This window comes from Aspergillus luchuensis, chromosome 1 (genome assembly GCF_016861625.1).
Source record: "Aspergillus luchuensis IFO 4308 DNA, chromosome 1, nearly complete sequence".
NCBI lineage: Eukaryota > Fungi > Ascomycota > Eurotiomycetes > Eurotiales > Aspergillaceae > Aspergillus > Aspergillus luchuensis.
This window is the reverse complement of record NC_054849.1, coordinates 169,439-190,157: the sequence shown is the minus strand read 5'-3', so window position 1 is coordinate 190,157 and position 20,719 is coordinate 169,439. Positions and strand designations below refer to the sequence as shown.

The following is a 20,719-nucleotide window of genomic DNA, read 5'->3' as shown; positions in this document are numbered from 1 at the left end:
GCCTCGGTCCTAGTCCGTAGAGACGTTGTAATCCCTGGATTTAGGGCACAGAGAGGCGGTTGTGCGTGCCAAAAAATGGGGAAATAATATCATTTTAAGCTCAAGTTAGCGCGCCAAGTGGCTCGTCGTTTGAAATTGATGTGTTTTTGAACACCGCTTGCTGTTCTAGGATTAGTTTCAATCAAAAGCTTTGCGCTAACCCAAGCCGGACTGGTTTCCACGTGGGCTGCCTCACTGCCTGAGGATCTCTCCCAATTACTCAGCATTGCAGTGGCTGACTGACGCGGTCATCGATCTATCAGAAACAATCATCTCTTAAATGATTACCCACAAACCTCTCGCTGTTCGAGTTCTAATCTGCGAAATACCTAACATGTCTGCCAAACACCTTGCTTGGCTCAATGACTAGACTTCGCTGATCTCCTCTAATCTTCGTACATTTCATACCAAATTAGGTCATATTAAATATGTGTCGATCAACCAAAAATAACTGCACCGGAGTACTCCGTTAATATATATCTGATCCACGGAAGTCGGTATAGTCTGCCTAGTACTAGTTTCTCTTCACTGCCACTAGGACTATACTAGAAGGACTTGCAATTTATCTCGTGATACCCCTGAAAGGTGCACGAGCAAGGTAAATCAGGGGGTTGGTCAACTGGTACCAGCCTTGTCATGTCAATAAATTCTCCATGGCACAATGCACCTACCAGGAAATCTCGATCAGATCTCATTTTATCTTACGGGATCTCACCGGATCTTGTCTATACAGCTTTACGTACATGCAGCAAGTCAACTGTTGATATGATCAATTTGCTTCCTAAGTGACAACCATCCAGCGTCGTCGTCATAGGTGGACCCGCTTTATATGGCCGGTGGACGTTGAATTCCCCCGACAATTACCCGCCGTTGCCACTAACAGCAACTAGAACAAGTTTAAATTCGGTCTTTGACAGGCTATTCCTCATTGTCCCTCTGCGAGAAGAGCATACTGAAGAGTACCATGGTGCGCAGCCATGTGGCATTTATTTCCGAGGACCCATATCCTATCGTGTATCCAGATAGAAGCCGTCTGGGAAGCGGGAAGCCCGCCAGCTTATGCTTATTATCATACTTAAATTGCCAGAAGATTAAATTATATTACTTACCCCATAGTATGCCTGTTTCGCGTCTGTTCATATCCCCCTGTGGCTTGAGATTCACGGCTATTGATTTCAATACTCCTTCATTGACCGGGATTTACCATGGTACTGTGTAAATAGGTCCCGGCCAACAAGAGACATATAATCGGATTCACCATGTCTTTGATGAGAAACTCATGATATATAGGACCCACAAACCTTGTCCTACATCAACAAAGTTTTGATGGTGTAGACCGAAGTGTTCACATTAGATCACTATATCCGCTCACTGCATCTACCGAAGACTGAATTCACTTGATGTCGCTCCAAAGCACTGTACCGACTATATAATGCCTCTTCCCCCTCTCTGAACCCACTCGACATGATTTCACGGTTCCTGCAGGATGAGCGGATCCTTGCAACCTGCAAGAAAGAATATATTGACAGTAATATACTTAACCAATAACCACACCCCGATCGGGTTAGCTTACTAAGGGACTCCTTATCGCTATCAGTCGATCAGCTGATTTCAGCTCCAATTCGAACCAATTCCCTCGCGACTGTCTGACCTTCTCTCGTCAACAATCGCAATCCAGCAATGCAATATCCACCACTGACATGAGCGACCTGCTAAAGTCTCGCTGGGCTCCCAGCCCAAGCGAGATTCAAGCCCAACCCGCCGTTCCTCCCATCACCACCCCAGCAATCCCACCAAAAACCATCCCGAAACCCAGCACCAAACGCACGCCATCCCCCGTCAAGCAACCCTCTCGTCAATCCTCCCCACGACCCTCCCCCTCGAGCCACCTTTCCCGCTTCATGAAAATCGTCGAGCGATTAAAATGGAAACTACCATATTTGGCCTACGGCTACCGCCTCGCGACTCTCGACCCGGCCAGTAGCGACTTCGACGTCTCTCACGCCGAGATCATGTTCAAGCTCGATTTCCACGAATACTACTCCCTCCTCGAGCGCGCAATTGTCCACCTCCTCAGTGTCTTCGGTGTCTCTGTGTCTTCTGCTTTTGCGCGCAATCACCTCGCCGCGTACGGCTCCGCTCCGCTTTCGACCCACCGATACCATGCGAATGTGTTGGAAGCGTTGCAGGATGAGAATAGTCCATTGCACACTGTGCTGGGACAGGGCGAGGTTCACGAACAATTGCAGAGGGCGAAAGAGTTGCGGAACCGGTGGAAGACGGCGGATTTGACCAAGGAAGAGCTGGAGATGGAGGATAAGTGGGCTGCGAGGCGGAAGGGCAAGGCTATGCCGTTGGCGAGCTATGATATCGAGAAGATCCTCTCGGATATCTTCCAGGGCTTTGATGATGCGTATTTGCTTGCGCAGGAGCATGTGGTTGCGTCTGATGGGGCGGATAAGATGGATGGATTATTGCAGGGAGAGTCGGATGCTGATTGGGATTTCATTGTCGATGCTATGGATTGGGAGGCTGTTTGAGCGGTCTGGGTGGCTGTCTGTTTTTGTTAGCGATGTTTCGGGTTACAATTGCATGGTCGGAGTTCTGGTTTGGGGTTATCTGTTCTTCCCTCCGCTGCTTTGATTGTTTACCATGTGCAGTTTTTGTATAGTGGACTGTCGGGGGTATTAGTTGATGGATGTACAGGCTAGATTCATCTTAGGAGCAGACTCGCACTTTATCATTGGCTATCTTGGAATAGGTATCAATAATCCCACCACTTGTACGCTTGCAACATACCGCTGGTTATATTCGGTTTTATCTGCGACTACCTGAGGATTACTGCTGCAGTTAGTCTAGCCAAGATTGTATACCGGTACTGCCACCCGATCCGAGTAATATCATTATATGTATCATTCAGACATTGACTATCAGTGCAATCGGACTCATGATTAGGCGTAGCAACAGGCTTGTGACTTGTGACAGAATCCCACTGAAACCCAGGCAGAGGACGTGATGCATCATGGAATCCTAATAATGACTCCAAATCGGATTGACAGTCATTACATTGTCATTTGGAGAGGGTACATGTAACTTTAAATCAAGAGGAAGAGGAAGGAAAATAAGTGTACGTCAAATGCCAAAGGGATGGGGGTATGGGAATTCTGTTGTCAAGGTTGGTCGTAGCATCGTTACAATTAAGCGTAGTGTTCTCCTGCAGTCTCATAATTGCAGTAGCAGCTGATGATGTTCACAGACACACTCGTCTAAATTCATTGATTATGCGTCTTGTTTTTGGCCCAAACAGTCCATACTCGGTCTCCAGATAAGGGCCACGCACTGGGAGTCTGACTTGCAATCTTTATTAGGCCATATGACGCTTAGTGGCAGGCATCGTTATTCTGGATTATTGCACGCTCAAAGTCTTTGACTTTGACGCGGCCATTCCCTCCGTCCCAGAATATGTTTCCAGGAATCGGGTCACTATGCAGCACATCCAACCCATGAACAGCTTGCAGCGAATTGGCCGTTTGTTGAGGCATCTCGTCAAAATTCATGCCATGCGGTCGGACGAGGGCCTTTCCGGCGTAGCCAATGCACACCGGGTGGGCGATCTCAGTAATAACATTGTGAGAATACTGTCGGCGAAGTCTCGGGCTGTCGGAAAAAAAGGGTACCGACGCCCCTTGAATTGGGGCGAGATGTGAATATACAAGCTTCTTGTGTCTCGCGTTTTGTACAGACTCCACAGTCACGCAGTTTCCGACAAATGTATAGCCAGGGGAGCGGAGTGTGACCATGGAAAGTGCCCACGCATTCCTTGCATGTTCAAGGATACACATTATAAATTTGGATCAGGATCCAGACTGTCATTCAAGAGCCGCCTGTTCAGTTTCCGAACCAAGACTGTTATCCGGTTCGATGGATGATGATAAACACCGTGGTCGGACACGTTAGGGTACTTGAGATTTAGATTTCCGCCTTTTTAGAGGCCCTGGAGGCTTCAAATTTACCAAGAAGCACATCGTCAACCATCTCCCATATCCGTAGTCTGCTCGTTGCCTAGTTTCTCCAGGAGACATCTCCGGCACCCGCAAAGCGCGGTGAGTGAATGCCAATACCTGGCCTATTGTGGTTGAATATAATTGAGGAGACGCGCGATTCAATCGGCCACCGTTCAAAGTAGCCCAAATTCCACTCTGAGCTGACCATTGTCTATGTGGAACGCGACTAGCTGATGAAGGTGACTTGCTCACGTGTCGGTCATTCCCTCTGAGGCAAACAATCTTGCTACTACGAGTACTCAATTCCAGTACGTAGTATAACTACTGGGCCTAATTGCTATTGTGAAAACAGGTATTCGTACCGCACTCCTTGCCAATGAACTGAATTCTGCGCAAATTACTAGCCTATGGACAAAATGTGGCAGGAGCCCACCCCAACTGATCCTAAGATGATGACCACCTTCTGCTGTCTTCCACCACTAAAACTACTTGAAGAGGAAAGGAGAAACACGATCTGCAACTAATGATAAGCTCGTCACTGCTTCAAGGTAAGGACGCCCGGCTTCCATGGCAAGAGGTTGTAGTCGCCACTGCTGTTGGGGTCATGGCCCTGATAGAGCAACTGGAGGTTGCAAGGATCGACAGTCATGGTTTGATCAGGGTTGTTGCGAACCAAGTCACCATGGCTAATGTCTTCGGTCCAGGTGGCGCCACTGTTGGCTTTGCCTGCGAAGGGTTTATCCTCACTTGCCGCCTGGGCTGTCCACTCTCCACCGAGACTGCTGGCCGTGAAGGAGCGGAAATAACGATGTCCAGTGGACCCGATCGCCTCAACGATCATGAGGTACTTGCTGTTGCCCTCGCCGCCGTCAACCGTGTACACTTGGACCGCCTCGAATAGGTCGTTGGTGGCACCACTCAGAATTTCCTCGTACTGGCTGCCGAAGCTTCCGGGAAATTCATCGATGGACATGCTGGATCGGTAGATCTTGCCGTTGTCGCCGGCAAAGAAGAGATACATATTCGTATCGTCGCCAATCACCGTCTGGTCAATGGCACCGGTGCTTGAGTCGCTGAGTTTTCCGGTGAAAAGCGCCTGCTCCGACGACCAGCCATTGACATTGGTGGGATCTTGGGAGGTGCGGTAGGTGAATGTACTGGAACCCCATTGGTAGGCCAGAACCCAGATGCTTTTCGGCTTGAAATAGAATAGGGTAGGAGCCACGGCATTGAAGGGGGTGGCTGTCTGGCTAGCAGATGCCATGTTCGACCACTCTGAGAAGGCGCCAAAGGTCATCGAGCCATAGTTTCCCGCTTCATCAGTAGTGGACGCATAGACGATATGTTTGCCGTCCGAGACAACATCAGTAAAGTCCTTCAGTGCGGTCCATCCTGACTTAGGAGTTGCGAGAGCATCGGTTGAACTCCAACTATAGGACGATGGAAGAGAGCATTTGGCGTTAACAAAGGGGGTTAATGCAATGAGGTAAATTCCTGATGACAGCAAGCTGCCTTTGGCATTGAAGAACTTCATCTTCGTATGAGTTTATCCGCGGGGAAAGAAACAAAAGAATCAATGGCTGAAATCGTTGGTCACGGAGAACGAATAACTTGGAAAGAGGACCAAACCATGTTCAAATATATGTAGTTGCGCTTATGACAATACAGAGATGTGCAGAAGAACAATCGGGATTTATCCATATTGGATGACACCAGAAACGTTTCGGATAAAAGTGGGCTGCTTGGTTATTTCCCTCACTTTGGCTTAGAAAGAACATTCCTTTGCTCAAGCTCATTTTGGCACACTATTCAGGGCCTTTCCCTAGGGGGAAGATGATCAGCATGCTGCCTAAACTACGGAGTACATTAGCCAGAAACGATCGTCCACCGGAGCGTTGCCGTGTCTAGAACGGCGTTCAAGACTACCCTACACAGTGGGTATTTCCGTGATTACGCCACAATGGCTGTTCTTCGGCAGTAGACTCGGGGAAATAATTGCTGTGACAGGACGGATGACTCCCGGGTATCAAGGGTCTAGGCGTGGACCCTAATGGCGCTAAGCAAACTGGTTCTACCCTGACACATTGCCGCCCTGATAGTGTTTCACCTTAAAACACCACGACCTTCCGGTACTTCTGGCGGGTAGTTGACACCTATCGGCTGAAGAGATGGTATTTTGGCTGTCACTGTACACACCAAAAGTATTCTAATCAATCAAACTAAACGTTTGTAGTTTCAAAGTGGTTGGACATATTGGTTCTGCGAGTTGGTATTCATTACTACCAAACTCCAGGGACTATCTGCAGACCTTCATCAGAGCATCTGCAGGCTGTCTTCAAGTTGCAGCATCCAGTATGGATCGGGTGATCGGCTGTGGCCGACTGCCATCTCTGCAGGGCTAAACTATTTTTGGGGCCGAGGCAGACGCTGGACCCTGATGGACGGACATTAGCAGGTTAATCGGACGACCGTGCAACAAGTGTCTCCACTCCTGCAATTCCTTTTTGTGTTCCTGGTGGGTAGATCAGCGCCTTCCAAATTACAACAATAACGTACGGTTGCTTCTCGATGTGTCGGCTAAGGACACAGCCTGTTCTAACCAAACATGTGAAGAACTCCGGATAGCCTGCCTAAACGCCATTATTCATCCCTTCAGGCTGATTATGGTTCCATCGAGTGCCATCCTCCCGGTTTGGGAAATTCGGTAGACAGCTAGATGAGGCAGATGAAGTCAATCCTTTACTGTCTAGACATGTCTCGAGCGGGATGTTTGGTTCCACGGTTGGTTGTGTTCCAGTTTCACATCCTCTTCGCCCGGACATATTGAGTCTCGTGGGATATAAATACTTGAATTCCTCTTCTCCCTTGTAGAATTTATCTTATAATCTGTCATTCCAAGATCATTTTCATTTAGCTCTATCAAGAAAAACAATCGTTTTTGTCCAACATGGTTCAGATCAAGGCAGCTGCACTGGCGATGCTTTTCGCTAGCCATGTGCTTTCTGAACCTATTGAACCCCGTCAGGCTTCAGTGAGCATCGACACCAAGTTCAAGGCTCACGGAAAGAAGTATCTGGGAAACATCGGGGATCAGTATACCTTGACCAAGAACTCGAAGACTCCAGCAATTATCAAGGCCGATTTTGGCGCGTTGACCCCAGAGAATAGCATGAAGTGGGATGCCACTGAGCGTAAGGACACCATCGTCATCGTTGTTATTCAGACCTAATCAGAATTATAGCCAGCCGTGGACAGTTCTCTTTCTCGGGATCGGATTACCTGGTACGTATAGAATTTCCCAACCCTCTACGATAACTGTACTCGACGCTTACAAGACCTAGGTCAACTTTGCCCAGTCTAACAACAAGTTGATCCGTGGACATACGCTGGGTAAGTTTTGACTGATTGAACTGAAAACTATAACAAGACAGTGAAGCTAACTCAACCAGTGTGGCACTCTCAGCTCCCCTCTTGGGTTCAAGCCATCACGGACAAGAATACCCTCATCGAGGTCATGAAAAATCACATCACCACGGTGATGCAACACTATAAGGGCAAGATCTACGCCTGGGTAAACTGAAAACCATCAATTTTGCCAAGTCTCATCACTAATTATTACAAGGACGTTGTGAACGAAATCTTCAACGAAGACGGCTCCCTCCGCGACAGCGTGTTCTACAAAGTCATCGGCGAGGACTACGTCCGGATTGCCTTCGAGACTGCTCGGGCTGCGGATCCCAACGCAAAGCTCTACATCAACGATTACAAGTAAGCCCTGACTGTCTAATTACCATTGCAAAGTGGACGCTAATTTCCGCAAAGCCTGGACTCCGCTTCCTATCCTAAATTGGCTGGCATGGTCAGCCATGTCAAGAAGTGGATCGAAGCCGGTATTCCCATCGATGGAATCGGTAAGGCCCCCGTGGTTAATGATATCCGGCTATAATTACTCACCAACTTCAAAGGCTCCCAAACCCACTTGAGCGCTGGTGGAGGTGCTGGAATTTCTGGATAAGTACCCCCTCCCCGTTATTCAACCTGACGGTAGCTGACAGCCCCTTACAGCTCTTAATGCTCTCGCAGGTGCGGGCACCAAGGAGATTGCGGTCACCGAGCTCGACATCGCTGGCGCCAGCTCAACCGACTACGTGGAGGTAGGTCACGCCAAGCCAAGTACATGGTGTGAATAACTGATACTGATTTCTGCATCCACAGGTCGTCGAAGCCTGCCTTGACCAGCCCAAGTGTATCGGTATCACCGTGTGGGGAGTTGCTGACCCGGTAAATACCCCTGCAACCCGGATAATAAAACTAGCCTTATGACTTGAGCTAATTTCATTCAGGACTCCTGGCGCTCCAGCTCCACTCCTCTGCTGTTTGACAGCAACTATAACCCGAAGCCTGCATACACTGCTATCGCAAATGCTCTCTAGATTCGGCAACCACTCTGATCGAATTGCCGGGAAGATATAGCCTTCCGAGGTAGGGACGCTCTGTTTTGCCCGAAGGGAATTGTCTGCCGTTCCTCCGACAATGTTCTTCTGTACTCCTTTCACATGTATCCAATACAATCGTTCTTTTTAAGTGTGCGCACCCACAGTAGGTCTGAACCATGCACCTCCAGTGTAGCTCTCCTTAGTATAATCCCTGTGGAGTAGTTTTTGCCGTGTACCCCACCGGTGGGGCCGTAGGATTAGTACTTAACTTTGTTAGTCTAGACCCTGATGCGCCGATGTGAAGCACAAGCATCACACGAAATGAAGGACATGTCTCAGATACCCCGCCCCATAACCATAACAGCCATATATGATCTAAGGTCCTTGTGGCACGCAATTGGATGGACGGAGCGGTCTGGCTAGCCTCTTTGCCTTTACTAATAACCATCTTGGCATTGGCTGGACATTGGACTAGTCGTTCATGATGTCCTCGCTTAGCATCCTGCAGCATTTAGTGCATGTAACAGCGGCAATTCAGGTGCCGACAACTGCCGAGATAGGTACAATGGGTCCTCACTGTAGCCTTCCGTCGAGTTGCTGTGTATTGTCTGCAGTCGTAGTTTGCGCCCAGGTTCATTCATCTATTCCAATGAAATTTAGCCGGATGCGATGAGAAGTGTTTAAAGTTCAGTCCCTCCTCCGGTTGAACTCTTCTGGCTCAATTGGACAAGGACTTGTCTCCACTGGAAGCCACTGGCTAGGGGTGATTGAGATCCCCATTTACTCTAATATGCAAGACGGGGCATGTCATTCGACCTGTACTATTATGCAGGTCTTTGGCGCCGGTGTGGGTATCCTTTGATGTACGGTTGGCTTCCTGGATATTAAATCATCACTTCCCACTGTTAGCCATACTTATAATGATATAGACCGCCTAGTGTCGTACGTTGTACTGAATATCTTATATAACTTCGACTGAGTGACATTGTGACCTATACAAAAAAAGAGAGTAGTGAGGCTACGACTAGGGATCTCATGAAAGAGAACCGCATGAAGCCTAGGCAACTTCTATGAAGATGGAACGGTGACCTTCCCGCACATCACCCGCCATTGTGCGGAGCGGGAACAAAAGAGCCAACTAGGGGCAGAGATAGCTCGCGACTGCGGGCGTGGGAATTGTGTCTGTTATCGTATGATATTGGATAGCAGAAAGCGTAATATTGGATCAGAAAGATGGTGCACCGAAATGCTTCCCTGGCAGCCATTATCTACGAAGATAGGACAACTTTCGGCCATCTGCGGGCACTACTCGAATTAACACCTGACAAACGAGACGTGAATATTAAAAACTGGTTGAGGGTACTTTTCTTTTGTCAGACAAGATAGATCGAGATAGGTCACCAATAAATTTCTTACCCGAAACCTGATAATGTTTGACTTTAACACATTGAGCACTCCTTCCATGGTACATCTCCCAAACCCAAAGAAACATGACATAATCATGAGACTTATAAAAAGCCATAGAGACATTTGAGGGAGAGTAGCAGTCAGGATCTATTCTGGCTGATATTCACGGGCTAGTATAAGTATCAGTATGATCGGACATAAAAATCTCTAAAGTACTAGCCATCATGGTATCATCAACCCGCGGCCAGCACGTCCTTTTGACTGGGGCAAATGGGTTTGTACCATCCCATATCCTCTCCATACTCCTGGAGGTGAGTGAGTCCAAATCGTAAGCAACGTGTAGTAGCTGACAACCTCAGCGTGGCTACACGGTAACCACAACAGTGCGATCTCAGACCAAAGCAGAAGATGTGATTAACGCCCACCCTGAATGGAAAGGGAAGGTTGATTTTGTGATCGTGTCGGATTTCACCTCACAGAAACCATTCAGCACCTTGTTTGAGACCGAAGCTCTCTTTGATTATGTTATCCATGCGGCATCGCCATTCAAGTTTGACTTTAAGGATTTTCAGAGGGATTTGATAGATCCCGCAGTTAAGGGGTGAGTATGAACTGTGTGCGCAACCATGATGTAGCCGCTGATTTGCACTTGCAGAACGACGCAAATCCTGGAAAGCGCTCACCAACACGGTGGAAGCACGCTCAAACGCATTGTCCTTTTGGGCAGCGGTGTCTCCGTACTCGATTCCTTCGAAGACATGAGTCGAGAAGGCCACCCATATACTGAGAAAAGCTGGAATCCAGTTCGTCTCAAATTGAAATCGGCAATTCCCCTGCTTATGAAACTCTAGGTAACTGCACAACAAGCCATCGACCGTAACGACCCTGTGTTGGGTTACAATGTCTCCAAAATCCAAGCCGAGCGTAAAGCCTGGGATTTCATGCAGGCAAATAGTCCCAATTTCGACCTCACTGTCATCAACCCTCTTATCGTCACCGGACCCATAATCCACCCAATTTCTGGGAAGGGGTCGATCAACGAAAGTAATTATTTTGCAATTGCTAGTTTCATCGACGGGACTCATGCCAGAATTGAGGATGTGCAGTTTCCATACTATCATTTTGTCGACGAGCGAGACGTGGCGAGGAGCCATGTAGATGCACTTACCAATCCCGCTGCTGGAGGGCAACGTATTGTGCTTGTCTCAGGGCTCATTACGCCACAGTTGGTCGTGAATACCATCCGAAAGCATTTCCCTCAACTGCGCGAAAAGATTCCAGCCGGTACACCGGATAAGGTGCTGCCCGAGGGAATACACCCTACCGGTTGGGATACGCGGATTAGCTTGGAGATACTCTCGAAGGGAAAGGGTAGTCAGTGGGAATACATCGGCTTAGAGGAGAGTGTGAGGGACGCGGTGCATTCTATGATTCAGCACAATGTTTTGCCCGACTAATGTATCATAACCTTCAAAGTCACTACCAACTTACCACAAAAAGCAAATTGCTTTCTCATGTTGTGATGTCTTCTGACATGCGGCACCCACGTGATTAATGGAAGCCCCTCTGTCAACGAAGGGCCCGATCGCGCAGATGATGAGTTTTCACATTGTTGCAGCAGAGAATCCTGCACCTAGCTATTCCCTTATTCTGTCTCCCTTGTACAATTCCTCAAGCCAAGTTAAGACAACTTAGCTTGTAAAACGATGACGGAGGAGCGGTCTTGGGCTCAACAAATCGTCGATAGGTTCTTCGAAGTTCGTGAATTTCCGACCCAGTTAGACTGCGGTGACCACGCTCGTAGGATCACAGGTGCTTCCACTGTTCGAGAAGTCGACATTCCGGGCTCACTGAGCTACACAGTTCTTTGCACAGATAGCTCAGATGAGCGATCAGGTTTGATCGTGTCTTTCCGACAACGAGAGTCTGCCTTGGACCAAACACTCATTGAGCTGGCAAGATTCATCCACGGCGATCTAGTACCAGAAGCTACTTTTCACGGCAACATGCCACATTCAGATCCACCTCTACTCGTATATACGATGGCCTGTTTATCAGGTAGTCCCTGCCTACAGTTATTCAGCACCGAAACTGAGTTGAGTCCCAGAGAGGAAGCCAGATACATGTGCTTTGTCAAACATCTTGCCAGGTAGCTCGTCTCTTATTCCATTCCCTACGTTGTATACATGCCGCCATTTGCGGAAATGGATAAAGCGAACATAGATAGTAATGCTCTCTAGATACTTCGCTCGGTGTTGGTTAAATCCACAACCAGTAGATCCTTCGGTGTCGGCAAATTATCGAGACGCAATCTATCACCAGCTTGAGAAAATAAGGAACGCTCCACCTCTCATACTTTCCTCCACTACGATTTCGAAACTTGAATGCAGTCTTCCAGATCTGTTCAATCAAGAATATGTGCAAGTCCTGACACACAACGATCTCTCCCAAACGAACATCCTGATTAGCGAGGACAACTTTGAGATCACTGGTATTGTCGATTGGTCATTAGCTAAAGTACTGCCGTTTGGCATGGAACTGGACACTCTCCTGCTATCCACCGGTTACATGGATCTCAGCGGCTGGCACAATTATACGTGCCGTGAACGCATGATCAGTTACTTTTGGGATGAATTCTGGGCTCATTGTCGTGTTTTTGATGATAAACGTCAGCACGAGATTCGTACCATGGCGATGCAGGCCACCAAGATCGGCGCAGTGCTGCGCTACGCATTCCAGCGTAACGCTGATGGTTCCCCATCCGAGGAGCTGACAACATCTAACTGGGCATTAAAGACTCTCAAAGCTCTGCTATGTTGCTGAATCTTTAGGAAGATAGGGAAAAAAAATACAGACACAATGCAGGACAATATTGCACAATTCTCGGAGTATTTCCCGACGGAGTTCGAGTATTTCGAAGAGAAAGCCCGAATATATGAGAGTACGCTTCACCGGAACAATTCTCTGTTCCAACGCTCCATGTAGGTGTTGAACCACATGGAATAAAATTATTGATGAATATGGATAGTCCATGCGGTAACTTATCGACATCAATAAACGCCCTAGAGGACGGGAGACCTAGTGGGCTAGATACCAACCCGGCATCTGCATGCAGAATCAGCATGCATCAACATAGTTTAAAAACCACCCGAAGGACCCACCTCACTGACAATTGGGTATGAAGTGCAGTGAGTCAAGCATATGTAAGCCCATGTGTGGTCTGCTGTGTCTCCATATTTTTGGGCACTGCGCCCCTTTTCTCCTACACTATTCCGTAACCTGCCACATGTGTAAGATCCAATGCAACCGAGACCAAAAACCAATTATTCGTCGCAAGACAAACAAATCTCACGACCACTCTCAACAAGAAACTCAAAACCTGCCTTGCGAACATTAAGTCCCTCTATTGGGCCGCTATTCTCCAATACGGAGTGTTTACTCATTCATACCCAAACTGATTCTCAACGCGACGCTGCACAATCCGTCCATCAACACCCCCAACAACCACGTCCAGCACCTCTGAAAGTAATCGTCCCGACTAACTTGCTTGACTTTCGCATTGAACCTTTTGATCCGAGCGTCTACGGCCCATACCATCGCTGACGCAGCCGCCATGGCAGAATCCCATTTTATGATGTCGGTCATCCCCCGCTCAAACACCATTATGAACTGATAACTTCGAAGTCTTATGTATGATAGGGCACCTGGCTTTATATGAACGCCAGCGTATAAAGATTCATGTAGTTTAATTGTCTTGGTCAACTAAGAAGAACATGATGCCCAGCCTAATCGCCTCGGAATGTTCACGACAGAAAGCTCAGAATGTCGTAGATCCCCTTTGACTGCCCAGCCTCATTCTCCAATTTCTTGACCATATGATCCGCTTCTTCCAACAAGGAAGCGAGCCGTTCCCGGCAGTAGTCAAAACTACCCGTCGAGTTGATATACTCAACGGCATACTTCTTCACCGAATCGTCCTCGCTCCGCTGCCGTAGTATATTCAGCAGATGGTGATTATTCGGGTTACTGTTGATACTATGGATAATCAGAAAGGAGAACTTGCCCTCCGTCAAATCCTCGCAAAATCCCTTGTTCTTGGTGTATAGTCCACTCTGTAAGTTTTGATAATCATCCCGAATCTGAAAGATCACCCCCAACAAGTCTGCTAGTTCGATGACATTGCTGCACGAAGTCAGTTTGCAGTGTAACTAGGGGGGCTAAAAAATTGTCATGGATATATATTTGTAACACATACCTTTTCGTTTCGCTTTCCAACTGCATAAGCTTAATAGCCAGTCGGAAAAGGCCACCAGTCTTGTTCGCGATCATCTCAATATAGTCCTCCTCTGTGGGACAGGTCAGGCAGTCCCGCCAGTATAAATCCATACCTTGACCGCGGTGCAGACGGAGCAGTTCCTCGGTGTATATTTCGTACGTTTCGGGATGATTCAGTTCGCGGAGCCTTTCCTGAGCCAGAAAGTACGCATAGTTGGCCGAGTTGATTGTTTGCGCAATACCAAAAATGCTGTGGGCCACTGGGAGGCCGCGTCGAAGCTTAGAATTGTCCTGAATATCGTCTATTCTATTGAAGGTCAGCAGTTCCTCAAGATATTGTTATCTTGTTTTAGGTGGAAGATGAACAGAACATACAGAAGGGAGGCTGTGTGAAGCAATCCAACAATTTCCGTGATAATGTTCAACTTGTCCTCAGGAATGCGTAGCCATTCATTGAAGGCGTGGATAAACTTCCGACGAATGTCTTTTCCTGGGGATTTCAGAAGATAGTCAAGTGGCCCTCGGACAATCTGTTTTTGTGCATTAGACAGTGGCTTTCTAAGGGCAGGATACATCAGACCGACCTTCTCCTTATCCAGATAGCTTGCTTCCGATTGTTGGGAACTGGCAGCTTCGGCATCTAAGTTGGTGGGCGACGAGGGTGCCGATGCAGGAAATAACCCGGAAGAAACAAATGGAAAGTAAGGAGTATTCATCTTCCAGGCATCAGGCGTAGCCGGGTTGAACATTGGGAATCCCAGCATATTTTCGTTCCCTGTGGCTCAAAGGTGCTGTATGGATGAAGTCTTGCAGGAGAAGAAGGTCACCAAGGTGCTGGATGTGAGCTTTTGAAAAACAGGCATTACTACTTCTATGTACCATCATTTAAGAGCGCAAGTTTCTCGTGAGCCCCATGTGATAGGGTTGTATCGCCTTTTGCTACGTGTTTTGCTGTCACCCGGCACGCCTTTACTGGTCCTTTGTCATCAGCGAATGAGCAACTTCTGCAGGGTGTTGAAAGCACGTCTAGTCAGCAAAAGATCGCAAAGGGCACCTTTTCATATGACTGGTCATCTAGAGAACGGTAGATACCATATCGGTCTTGCGAAAGGTAGGGGCAATTTGCTCCACGTCCGTATGTCCCTCCTGGGTGATTAACAGTATGTTTGCTAATGGGCGTTCTGGAAGTTCAAAACGAGACCAGGTCGCTTGGGTGGTCGGAGAAAGGAAACTTTGGTTTGATAAAATTACTCCGTTCAGCTATCTTACTCATCTCGGTAGAACACGAAAATGGTTATTGTGTCCTGCTAGTGGGACAGCTAAACTCTGGTTTTGAAAGCGCTGCCAATCAACATGTAGAATGGCTATACAGCACAACCTCGCATTGTTGTACACGCCTTATGCTTGTGCACCAGTGCAAAGCTTATCGGAGGTAGTGATGGGAATTTCACATAGGGAAAAGCACGAGTTGGTCTCAAATCAGGAGTAATGCAACAAATCCCGCCACTAGGCAACATATGCGTCTATCTGGATTTCCAGTCAGGCCTTCACACTTTTGACATCCATTTTCTCCTTCCGACCCCATACTTCCAGCCAGTCCTTCACAGATGCACTCGATTTTTTCAAATCCCACAAACAGGCGCTACGCACGTCCTCCCTCTGAATGACCCGTAAAGCATTACGGATATTATAGGGTGAGCCGTATTCCAAGGCACGCGCTACCAGATGGCCCTCAGGAGCGTCCAATGCCACCACTATGGGAAATGAAAGTTCGCCGTTGCGTAGGTCCTCCGCGAGTGCACCTTTGGCTTTCGCATAATCGGTCGAATACACATTCTTGCAATCATTTTGCAGCTGTGAGCACCACCTGTGCAGAAATCAGTCAGCCAGGTCCCACTATTCGGGTATCTTTGCACATACGCCACCGTAGTCATGGTAGCATCCATGGACTGATTCTCTAGTACCAGCTGACCAAGCAAGCGAAACAATGCACCTGTCTTCAGCGACGCCATTCGGCGATATGCCTCATCCCGTTCATTTGGAGCCACTGGGAAGCTGGCGAGGCCATCCCTTCGCCAAACAAGGGACATATCTTGGCCTTCCAATATCTCCTCCAGACACTGCATCAGAAAGGGTGCAAGATGAGGGAATTCGTGGACGGTCCGATTTAGAAGTTGTGTCACGCGGTAGTAGGCACGGTTCGCAGTCTCTGAAGGGCCATAAATCTTGTGCGCAGCGGGATGACCCTTGCGAAAGTTACTCCCGTCCGATATCTGATGGGATGATTAGCTCTCAGACCTTATTTCAATTGGGGCTACTGTACTTACATCATCAACGAGAATTAAGCAGAGGTGAATGCCATCCATGATCTCAAGGATCATCTGGTACTTCGGCAGGTCATCCATTTTGAGGTTGGGCGCCAGCTTGTCGACGAATGGGGCCCAGTGATGTTTACCGTAGATCTGACGGATGTAGCTGTAAGGGCATTCCAACGAAGTGATCCGGGATGGCTGCTTCTTGCCAACAAGCCAGGCCCGTTTTGTTGTTGGGAGTGGGTTCAATATGCGATCCCATACTAGCGCGGTTATCGGGACGGCCAGGAAGACAAGAAAAACCAGCGACGTTTGCGGAAGATGGTGCTGGAGGGGCTCCATAGAGATAGCCATATTGGAAAATGAGAAAGGCTCCATATAATTCAACTGACTAGATGGTATATGGTTGGGTATTGAAACTGGAATTGTATGATAGCAACGGGACGTACAGGGTAGATATATGAATGATGTTATCTCTCGAGTGTAGCTTGGCTGTTGGCTCGCTAAGGTTCCAATAAAGTCCTTGTCCCTTAACAAACAAAATGACAACTCCGCATAGACTAGGTATCTAAAAGACGCCCAATTGACTGGTTACATTGAGCTTATCATGAAGGTTGCCGCGCTTTGGCGGTTGCATTACATGTCCTAAGTCATTTGGTGCAAATACAACGATTGACTGCTGCCCCACCTTGATATTTGTCCTCAATAAATTAGTCTATAGTGTCAAACTCCGCAGAGGCATTGATTAATCTGGGTGAGTTTCTTTTGGCTGAATATCGTAGGTGTTTGATCTAAATCCGAATCGTGGAGATCGCACAATTAAGGCATCACATACCAAAGCCGTCCCGCTATCATTCATTCAATGAGAGATCATTACTATTGTCATTATATCACTGCTTTCGCTTTGTGGAATATTGGCACACCCCTTGTAGAGTTGAGGAAACGCCTGGTGCGGTTAGATGGATTGTCCGAGGAATCCTGGAGGATTTAGGAAGATTACAAACAAATGCCTTAACATGCGCCCCAGGTAATTCCATCAACTCTTTGTGGCAGTTTGCATGTGACAACATAATTGTAAAGCCGATGCTTTAATGCAGCTTTCGTCATACGGCACCGGCGAACGCCACATCATGAATGGCAGCAAACATGCTAGCCGTCCGTATCCATGGCCAGCAGTATGTCGCCAGATTCTCAATCCGACGACGCGCATATCCCAAGGCCTTCTGACTAAACAGAACTTTTGGCAGGTAGCACCGAGTAACAACAGTTTTCATGAAAGAGAATACGAGAGTACCCGTCGCGTGCGATATGATCCTGCCTTCTACATCAGACATTGTAAGCCCTATGGAAATTCCGCTTTACCCTTCTTCAACCTTTTTTGGTGTAACTCGAGTGCTACTTGTAAGTACCACGGCGTACGGCTAGGAAAGGCTTGACGAAGCGAGGCAATTTGCCACCGGGGGAACAAAACTCCGACACTCTATCTTGCTACAAGTTAGTATATAGAGTGCGACAATCATTCCGATCAACAGAAGTACAAGGTGCTTAACCGGCTTTGCTGATCTAGTTTGTTCTGATTCTGACTATTTCACACTCAGATGGTAGATTGGGCTTGTTATATGACTAAATGTCCGTACATCGAAATCTGGCACGGAAGATTGGGGATCAGTATCAACATGCAACCAATATTCTGGATATTTAGGCTCATTAACCAATAGACGCATCACTATATCTGACATCTATCACGTTAGACTATGATCTGCAGGCACATCAAACCAGTATGCATCATACTATTTAGTTGGATTAGACATGGCCGCTTCTCATATCACGGTCATAATAGTAGGGGGGGTTGCCGGTTTCACGCTAGCTCATTGCCTCCAACAAGTGAATATCGACCACTCCGTACTCTAGAAACGCAGCGTCATATGCCCGCAGGAGGGTGCATCAATAGGGATACTTCCCAACGAGGGTAGAGTTTAAGTCAATTGTCTCTATTTAAACATATTGAGCTAAGCACAATAGATTCTCGAGGAAACATACAATCTATATCTTTACACACAACTATACGAAAGTAATCCAAAGCATCGCTATCACCGTTCCAACCACCTGCAGCAACGACCACCGAAAACCTGCAGAAGCAGCCCCCGTATACAACGCGCTAACTGCGCTTGCGCTTCTTGTACTAGTAGTCATGGCTGTACTCATGCCAGCTTGGTGACTGCTCTGGGGCCACACATGTGCTGAAGAGGCGGGAGCAGTCTGGTTCCATCCTGACTCAGAGCCTGAGTATGGGGTGTACGAATACGGGGAGGCAGACACAGTGGGCCGAGCAACGTTGGAGGTCTGGGCCATTGTGATGGTAGTGCCGTATTCGGTACAGGTTCCGTCATTGGAGCATGATTCGACAGTAATCGTAGTGGTGTAGACTGCGTCTCTGTCTGCACCTGAATTGGCATTGGACACTGCGCTGGAGTCTGCAGCGGAGCCCACATCTGATTCCGCACCCATGCCCGTGCTTGAGCCTGTACCCTGAAAGGTAGTGTCGCCAACAGAGATGAAGTGCGATCCAGATGACACAAAAATAGGGGTGCTACCGGCTGAGTTGCTAGCTTGGTGGCTTGCAACAGAAGTCGTAGGAACAATCACAGCATCAACTCCTTCGGCCGAAACGGATGTGTGATCTGGATATACGATGTAGACGGTCGTTGCGACAACGAAGGTCTCCGACGTGACATAACCACCTCCGGGTGGAGAGCCACTGCAGTTATCTCCAGTGCATCCCGCGACTGTTGCAATGCGGTTGCTCAGTATGGTAGAAGTGGTGAGCGATGGTCCGACCTCGGATACTCCTGTGGCGGATGGCAGAGAACCGTTCGCCTTGGTGCTTGTGATCTTGGGGACCGAGTACACAGCTGTGCCAACAACCAACGTTTCTGTGCTCGCATAAGTCGTCTTTGATCTCAAGGGACAATTCGTCACAGAAGAAGGGCATGCAGTCACGGTAATGATACGAGTGCTCAATATCGTCGAAGTGGTAATGTCAGAATCACCCATGCTACCTGCGCTCTTACCAACCGCCACAGTAGCCGAAGGAGGATGTGCGGTCTCGGTAGTCATGGCGCCACTGCTACCAGTGCTGTCAGCTACGGGGCACACAGTGGTAGAGACTACCAAGGTCTCGGTAGTCACATAGGTTGTTTTCGACCTGAGCGGGCAGTTCGTTACCGAGGAAGGGCACGCAGTTACTGTGGCAGTGCGAGTGCTGAAAACCGTGGAGGTTGTGAAGTCCAATCCACCACTACCATGACCCTTGTTGGCAGCACTGTCCGTTACTGTGGGCGAGACAGAATCTGTCCGAGTCATCCCAGCGGCCTCGGTTACTGGACATATTGTGGTAGACACCACAATGGTCTCCGTGGTCACAGAGGTGGTTCTGGAGGGAGCAGGACAGTCCAGGAGTGTGGATGGGCATGCAGTAATTGTGGCCGTACGTGTAGAGAGAACTGCCGATGTGGTCCACTGCAGCATGGAAGAGTCGGTGACTGTTGCAGCCGACAAGGACGTGGAAAGACTCATCTGGGGAAGTCCGGTCCGAACAGTAGTTGGCGCAGGGACTGCGCTGAATGTGCTCTCGGAGTTTAGGGAAACAGGGAGTGAAGAGCTCGGGATAGCTCTGGAAGACGCCGAGCACTGGCTTCGCTGAGGCAAAGGCCGGGATACATAGCTCCAATGCGGGTGGGAAGCCGCCGAGCGACTTGGTACCGGCCTTGAGCTGGGTGTTGGCGACTCCCTCACTGACGGAGTAGAGGGTGAGGGGACAGGACTCGACGAGGGCACCTCGATAATAGATGGGGTGGGTGTTGCTGCCTTCGAAGAAGGAACAGAAGATGAATAACTCGGTGTGCAAGGCCTGCGGCTTGGCAAGGACCTTGAGCTATAGGACCAGTGATGCTGCCTATGTGCGGTAGCAGATGATGTAGTGGTAGAAGTCACAGCTGCTGGATCAACGGCCACTGTCATGGCGACGCTGGTTTGCAGCAATAACGAGGCGAGGATCCATCCTCGCATCAGCAGGTGACCCATCATGACAGCGATTGACTCAGTTCAGCAGTAGTTAATGAGGATAATTTTAACGAAAGTAGGATTGAAAAAATCAGTATTATTCAGGTATTATGAGACATAAATGAATGACTTGCAGTTGGATTCTGAGAATTGACTGTCAAAAGAGAGTGTGAGAAACCGAGCC

The 20,719-nt window shown here is 48.3% G+C and overlaps 10 protein-coding genes across 10 annotated transcripts; 4 read left to right on the top strand and 6 right to left on the bottom strand.

Annotated features, from left to right (window-relative positions):
- Positions 1-1,739: 1,739 nt before the first annotated feature.
- On the top strand, positions 1,740-2,579 carry AKAW2_10065A (uncharacterized protein; the record flags this gene model as incomplete). The annotated part of the gene is made up of 1 exon (XM_041689545.1): positions 1,740-2,579. The coding sequence occupies one exon, from the start codon at positions 1,740-1,742 to the stop codon at positions 2,577-2,579; it is 840 nt and encodes a 279-aa protein (XP_041536785.1).
- An 840-nt stretch (positions 2,580-3,419) lies between these two features.
- On the bottom strand, positions 3,420-3,881 carry AKAW2_10064S (uncharacterized protein; the record flags this gene model as incomplete). Its single annotated transcript, XM_041689434.1, has 1 exon — positions 3,420-3,881. One exon carries the CDS (start codon positions 3,879-3,881, stop codon positions 3,420-3,422), a length of 462 nt encoding a protein of 153 aa, XP_041536784.1.
- Positions 3,882-4,578: 697 nt separating this feature from the next.
- Positions 4,579-5,577, bottom strand: AKAW2_10063S (uncharacterized protein; the record flags this gene model as incomplete). Its single annotated transcript, XM_041689323.1, has 1 exon — positions 4,579-5,577. The coding sequence occupies one exon, from the start codon at positions 5,575-5,577 to the stop codon at positions 4,579-4,581; it is 999 nt and encodes a 332-aa protein (XP_041536783.1).
- Positions 5,578-6,990: 1,413 nt separating this feature from the next.
- Positions 6,991-8,476, top strand: AKAW2_10062A (endo-1,4-beta-xylanase; the record flags this gene model as incomplete). Its single annotated transcript, XM_041689212.1, has 10 exons — positions 6,991-7,234; positions 7,285-7,325; positions 7,385-7,433; positions 7,493-7,614; positions 7,666-7,811; positions 7,866-7,954; positions 8,009-8,054; positions 8,107-8,197; positions 8,259-8,324; positions 8,387-8,476. 10 exons carry the CDS (start codon positions 6,991-6,993, stop codon positions 8,474-8,476), a joined length of 984 nt encoding a protein of 327 aa, XP_041536782.1.
- Positions 8,477-10,110: 1,634 nt separating this feature from the next.
- GRE2_1 (putative secondary metabolism biosynthetic enzyme) lies at positions 10,111-11,343 on the top strand (the record flags this gene model as incomplete). The annotated part of the gene is made up of 4 exons (XM_041689101.1): positions 10,111-10,197; positions 10,246-10,487; positions 10,542-10,689; positions 10,738-11,343. 4 exons carry the CDS (start codon positions 10,111-10,113, stop codon positions 11,341-11,343), a joined length of 1,083 nt encoding a protein of 360 aa, XP_041536781.1.
- A 249-nt stretch (positions 11,344-11,592) lies between these two features.
- On the top strand, positions 11,593-12,709 carry AKAW2_10060A (uncharacterized protein; the record flags this gene model as incomplete). The annotated part of the gene is made up of 2 exons (XM_041688990.1): positions 11,593-12,035; positions 12,127-12,709. 2 exons carry the CDS (start codon positions 11,593-11,595, stop codon positions 12,707-12,709), a joined length of 1,026 nt encoding a protein of 341 aa, XP_041536780.1.
- Positions 12,710-13,689: 980 nt separating this feature from the next.
- On the bottom strand, positions 13,690-14,910 carry AKAW2_10059S (FPP/GGPP synthase family protein; the record flags this gene model as incomplete). Its single annotated transcript, XM_041688878.1, has 4 exons — positions 13,690-14,068; positions 14,142-14,468; positions 14,537-14,691; positions 14,746-14,910. 4 exons carry the CDS (start codon positions 14,908-14,910, stop codon positions 13,690-13,692), a joined length of 1,026 nt encoding a protein of 341 aa, XP_041536779.1.
- Positions 14,911-15,700: 790 nt separating this feature from the next.
- AKAW2_10058S (uncharacterized protein) lies at positions 15,701-16,827 on the bottom strand (the record flags this gene model as incomplete). Its single annotated transcript, XM_041688767.1, has 3 exons — positions 15,701-16,028; positions 16,082-16,434; positions 16,489-16,827. 3 exons carry the CDS (start codon positions 16,825-16,827, stop codon positions 15,701-15,703), a joined length of 1,020 nt encoding a protein of 339 aa, XP_041536778.1.
- A 1,707-nt stretch (positions 16,828-18,534) lies between these two features.
- On the bottom strand, positions 18,535-19,590 carry AKAW2_10057S (uncharacterized protein; the record flags this gene model as incomplete). Its single annotated transcript, XM_041688656.1, has 1 exon — positions 18,535-19,590. One exon carries the CDS (start codon positions 19,588-19,590, stop codon positions 18,535-18,537), a length of 1,056 nt encoding a protein of 351 aa, XP_041536777.1.
- Positions 19,591-19,771: 181 nt separating this feature from the next.
- AKAW2_10056S (uncharacterized protein) lies at positions 19,772-20,559 on the bottom strand (the record flags this gene model as incomplete). The annotated part of the gene is made up of 2 exons (XM_041688545.1): positions 19,772-20,407; positions 20,467-20,559. 2 exons carry the CDS (start codon positions 20,557-20,559, stop codon positions 19,772-19,774), a joined length of 729 nt encoding a protein of 242 aa, XP_041536776.1.
- Between the last annotated feature and the right edge of the window lie 160 nt (positions 20,560-20,719).